The sequence below is a fragment of the Vanderwaltozyma polyspora genome, genomic scaffold (assembly GCF_000150035.1).
Source record: "Vanderwaltozyma polyspora DSM 70294 KpolScaffold1060 genomic scaffold, whole genome shotgun sequence".
NCBI classification, from domain to species: domain Eukaryota; kingdom Fungi; phylum Ascomycota; class Saccharomycetes; order Saccharomycetales; family Saccharomycetaceae; genus Vanderwaltozyma; species Vanderwaltozyma polyspora.
Genome location: NW_001834667.1, coordinates 123,280 through 129,279, shown reverse-complemented (window position 1 = coordinate 129,279; position 6,000 = coordinate 123,280). Strand labels below are relative to the sequence as shown.

Below are 6,000 nucleotides of genomic sequence, written 5' to 3'. Positions count from 1 at the left end.
ATACTTAGTTCATCATATCAAACCTAGGGAAACAATAGGGGGATCCATAGTGAAAAAGGTAATTTGGAAAAAAAACCTCCCTGCATATAAAAAATTGAAGAACAAACAAACTGAAAAATTATCGTGAAAAAAAAAAAAATATCATTAATATCAACCTAATAAGTAAGTGGTATAGACAAGTTTCACCACTATACTATACTACATACTTATCATTATATACTTTTGTCACCCCTCCGACTCCCTCACTTAATATCGCCTCCCTGGCAAATTTCGAAAGCTAATAAAGTAAGAAAGAAAGGAAAATAAAAAAAAAAGAAAATTTATTAGAGAGCTACTCAAAGGCTTTCTTTAATAAACTAACAGATAGCCAAATACTTGGTAGACTAAATCAGTGTGTTTGTCTGTCTCTGTCTGCTTTCCCTTTCCTATTCCTATTCCTATTCATCTGCCTCCGTGTGAATTTCTACTACAGGGTAATACTAACTCTCTGGATTTGAAATTGTTGTGCCATAACCGGTACGTATATATCTTTTATGTTGTGCTGCCTCTGATTAAAAATTTAAAAAGCTTTAAACTGTTGTTAGAATTTAAACGTTTGGAAATTAATTTAAAATTTAGGAAATATAAACGGGTATCGTATTGTATATATGGTTTTAAACTTATCAAATCTCTCGATTTGTTATACCAAGAGAATATTATTTGGTTGGATAGGCTTTGTTATTTTTCAAATCATAAAATAACAATCCTTGTCACTACATAAAGAGAGTACATTCTTTAGAAAACATTTCCAAGATTGCCTTTTAATTTTTGGTAAAATTAGTTATAATCAAAGTTTGGGCTATCTAGTACACATATAAATATATTCCTTAATTTCAATAATTTGAAAAAATATCGTTAAAAGACTGGATCTTCATTGAACAGTTTTTTTCATTTAAATAAAAATCACGAAATGCAAGGAGAGGTTATGTCAAACAATCGGCCATTTGATAATGGCAATCATAATGGAAATTCTAATAATAATGAGGAAAAGAAAGATTTCTGGAATCCAGCATTTATGACGCAACAGCGTGGATTTCAGCAACAGCAACAACAACAACCACAGCAATCTGCGTTGAATAGTGATATCGATCCAGGTATGCGTCCAGGTCAATTTATTTTCAATAATCCTTGGCGAAATGACCCAGCATCCAGGAAAAACAGTCTTGCCGCCAGTCCTTTTCCAGATAATTCTATGGGAATGTTAGATATAGATTATAGAAGAAGAAAATCTAGTTTGGTTACACCACCATCAAGAACAGCTAACACCAATCCATTTCAATCTGATAAAGCTGCCAATTTTCCTCAATCTACTGCAGCATATCAGCAACAAAGACAATTCCTTGCCAATGACAATGGTATGTTTGCGGATAGGTTGGGACCATCCATGAACTTTGTTGATCCAAATGACTTTTACAGAAGACAGAGTGTTGCCGCGGTCTCATATCAACCCGATACTGGTCCAACAATAACTGCAAATCAATCTATTCCTATAACGCATTATAGACGTTTAAGTGCCTATCCACAGTCAATGACGCCAAGTTTGCATCCAATTAGAAGGGAAGAGCCATTAGTGAAACAACAACCAATTCATATCCCTCAAATGCATATCACAAATTCTGCAAACGATCTACAACCCCTGATTAATCCAACACCCGATTATAGAAGAGCATCTCTAAATTCAAAGGAAATATCGCCATTGAATGCCTTGACAACAGGGTTAATCACAACTTATTCCTTGTGTTCTCCAGATTTTGCTTATAAAACATCCAAGAATCCAAAGAGAGTGCTTACAAAACCAAATGAACCAAGAGGCAATAATGGCTTTGATAATGTCAATAGTGATTATATTCTTTATGTCAATGATGTTCTAGGTACTGAGCAAAACAGAAAATACTTAGTTTTAGATATTCTTGGTCAAGGTACATTTGGTCAAGTTGTAAAATGTCAAAATGTTATGACAAAGGAAATTGTAGCTGTTAAAGTGGTTAAATCAAGATCAGAGTATGTTAACCAAAGTATATCAGAAGTTAAAATTTTAGAATTGATCCAAAAGAAAATTGATCCAAATGATGAACATCATTTCCTAAGATTGTATGATACATTTGTGCATAAAAATCATTTGTGTTTGGTTTTTGAATTGTTAAGTAATAATCTATATGAGTTACTAAAACAAAATCAATTTCACGGTTTAAGGATTCCATTGATAAGAACTTTTACAAAACAATTACTAGATTCATTAACAGTATTAAAATCAAGCAAGTTGGTACATTGTGATCTGAAGCCAGAAAATATTACTCTATGTGCACCAGATAAACCAGATATCAAGGTCATTGATTTTGGTTCTTCATGTGAGGAAACAAGAACTCTATATACGTATATTCAATCAAGATTCTATCGTGCGCCAGAAATTATTTTGGGTATCCCATATTCTACTAGTATTGATATGTGGTCATTAGGCTGTATTGTAGCCGAATTATTTTTAGGTATCCCTATCTTCCCGGGAGCTTCAGAATTTAACCAACTAACGAGAATTGTAAATGCATTAGGATACCCACCAACCTGGATGATAGAAAGAGGTAAAAACTCTAAAAAATACCTGGTTCCAGTAGATTCTCATCAGAACAACGATGTGTTAATAAATATTGATTCTAACATGAATCAACCACATATAGCACAAGTACAGCCACCAAAATACAGATTAAAGACTGTTGATGAATTTAATATGGAATTCCATGCTACTGAAGCTCCAAGCAAAAGATATTTTAAGTTTGAAAAATTGGAGGAGATTATCAAAAACTATAGAATTTCGAAGAAGGTCCAGAGTTCACCGCAGTTATTAGAAAGGGAAATGCGTGAACGTGAATGTTTAATCCATTTCTTAAATGGTATATTGAATATTAATCCATTTGAAAGATGGACTCCACAACAGGCAGCCATGCATCCATTTATAACGGAACAACCATTTACTGGTGAGTGGTATCCATATAACTCATTTTCGATGGCTACACCACCAGACGAAAATGGTCACAACATGCATCAATTGGATAATACTGAAAACTCAGCTTGGAAAGATCCAACAGCAAAAGATTTCGATAAATTAAGTATTAACGATAAGGCTTAATAATAAGATACTAGATTTCCCCTTAATGTTTTATAGTAATGGTTTTTTTAACATCATAATCTATTTGATTAAACTTAATGTAACTTTTAATGACAACATCTTTTACGGAGTATTTGCAGTTTTTATTATATAACTAATGAACTTTATATATAAAGATTAATATAAAAAAATACAACATCTATCATAATCTAATCAATCTCTGTATTAAAATGGTATTTTATTATTAATGGTATATAGGGGTTCATGATATTTGATGTTACTTAAGTACTAAATGCTATATATGATTTTTCAATGGATGGATGAATTAATGAATATTGATTTGGAACACTCCGTATCAACTATTTTCAATTTGATTTATTTCTGAATAACCTCTGCCATTTTCATCAAAGGGTGAATTATTCTGCAGTGATACAGATGGGCTTTGAACCTCTATCACAATATAAAACATTTGATTATTATTCTGAGTATAACCATAGTCCCTTTCTGCCATGCTGTCAAAATAGCCTCTTTGATCATAACCATCCATTGATTCATCTACTGAATCATGACTAATGAATCCCCTTTTCGGGTCACGTTGGTTATACCTATATCTACCATGCTGAGTGTGATTTGTTAAAGCTGTCATTTCTGATTTATAAATATATATGTTCTTGTTTAATTACTTCTACTATTAAAAATAAATAGTTGTTGAGTATATTGTTATTTCTTTCAGTTTGGGAATTCATAATAATTTGATTTAAACCAAGACAAGAGATTCAGGTATTTATAGACATTGTAAAAATAAAAATTAGAGTTATCTACATAATGTAATATTCCTTTTTAGTAGTACCACACCAGAAGTACCCTTAATAAGAAACTATTAGTAATTACTGAGCCTATTAGCCTCAAATTCTAGTATGGTATGTACGTTGTAGTTAAATATATAGATAGCTAGATGGTTTGACAAGAAAGAAAAAGTGATAATGTACTTCAGAGAACTTGTTGAGGTATTAATGATCTGATATAGGTTTCTATTGGTTTCTAAACGATTCGAATTATTTCTTTTCTATAAAATTCTATATTTATTACTTATTATTAATTTATTATTATTGCTGTAACTCTTGCTATTATAGTCCTTGAATTAGGTTATCAGAAAATGTCATGCTTCTTTCTTGTATTTGGTTTTGGTTTGGTTCGAGGGGAAGGGAGGGGGACGTTATAGCGAGGAGGAAGGAAAGGAGGTATAAAGCTTGCGAAAAGGTTATTAAATCTACTTAATCAATATCTTCATTTGCTTGTGACTCAAGTATGTATAAGGCGTAAGGAGTAGGTCTTGGAGTGTCGACATCTTGTTTTTGTAGATTGTTTTTTTTATCAGTACCACCGTAGTTTTCTGATGGACAGGATTTAAGATAATTACCTAATTTATTACCGTCATTTAGCACAACGAATTTCTTTCTTGTCTGTTCATCGATGAACGATTTCATTAGATCATACATCCAACTTAAAATCGATGGCACATTGACAAAATACTTGGCGTATAATAATTCAGGATAGTATTTTTGGAAGATTGCAATAACTTGTTTTGTACATGCTTTGATTTCAGAATCTAATCTAAACATCGAAACACCTTTGTAATCGTGAACTTGGGTCATGTAGTTGTTTGCATCATTGTTAAAATCTAATAGACGTAAACCTCTTTCCATTAACCCAATTCTGTAACGAATGAATTTTGAAGAGTCTTTAAATAACTCTTTCTTCTTAACAATTTGACCATACAAATTCCAAGTTACGACACGTTTGTTAGGTTCATCGTCTGGATAAGAAGTTAACAAACCTACAGTTTGCAATGCTTCATTGTGAGTCTCTTTGTAAGCAGCACTCAATGGATTGAAACTCTTTCTCCAGTTTAAAATATCTACTATTGAAGTAATAATTTTAGTTTTATCAAATTGGTAAGCTTTACAGATCTTAAAGATTAATGCTTTTGCAATGTCTTCATCGTAGTATTGTTCAACCAGTTTTTCTTTGGAATCGTTATAATTCAATTTATAACCGTATAATTCATCATAGTCTGAACATTTATCTTTGATTAATGTTGGCAATTGGTCAAAGATCTCATTGAATACTTTCTCTTCAGAGTCGTTAGAGAAGTTCATTGTTTGATTGAGGGATCAGTTGTCACTACAGGTATGAATCTGGATAGTCTATGAGCCAAGTAAACTGGGTATGTATGCATATATATATATGTATGTTTATGTCAAGACATCTTTGGAATCTATAAGAAGTATTAGCTACCGTTTAGCTGGCTGAGACATTAGTAAGAAGCAGTTGTGATGGAAAACCGTGAAAAAGAAACGATAATGAAGAGAAACAACTCTCAATAAAACAGTGATCGTAACAGCAGAAGCTACTAATGCCATTGTCATCGCCACAGCCAGGGACAGGCCCAAGACACACCAGCTGACTACAAACTACACAAGAAAACTACTATAATGAAATTACATATACATATACATATACATGATGTTCCAGACTCTAGGTCATCACCATTTCATGGATCGCTTAACCAAACATAATTCAGAAGCAACCTCTAACAGCGATGGTTTTAAAGCTGAGAATACCACAGACCTCCCATTACATGAACAGTAGACTGTCCAAAAGAGACCCATGGTACTAGTTTAATCTACGGCCAATTGCTCGAATTTTAAAAAAATTTCATACCATCATTACGATGATACAAGAAGGGAACTAAAACATTGATTGAAACGGAAAAGATATCCAACCAATGCCAAGACGTACCCCCCCACAATACGAACAAAGCCATCTGCATTACTTAACTTCTAGAAAAAAATCCAAAA

The 6,000-nt window shown here is 32.6% G+C and overlaps 2 protein-coding genes across 2 annotated transcripts; one reads left to right on the top strand and one right to left on the bottom strand.

Annotated features, from left to right (window-relative positions):
* Window positions 1-949: 949 nt before the first annotated feature.
* Window positions 950-3,160, top strand: Kpol_1060p53 (uncharacterized protein; the record flags this gene model as incomplete). Its single annotated transcript, XM_001645205.1, has 1 exon — window positions 950-3,160. One exon carries the CDS (start codon window positions 950-952, stop codon window positions 3,158-3,160), a length of 2,211 nt encoding a protein of 736 aa, XP_001645255.1.
* A 1,253-nt stretch (window positions 3,161-4,413) lies between these two features.
* Window positions 4,414-5,298, bottom strand: SFH5 (Sfh5p; the record flags this gene model as incomplete). Its single annotated transcript, XM_001645204.1, has 1 exon — window positions 4,414-5,298. One exon carries the CDS (start codon window positions 5,296-5,298, stop codon window positions 4,414-4,416), a length of 885 nt encoding a protein of 294 aa, XP_001645254.1.
* Between the last annotated feature and the right edge of the window lie 702 nt (window positions 5,299-6,000).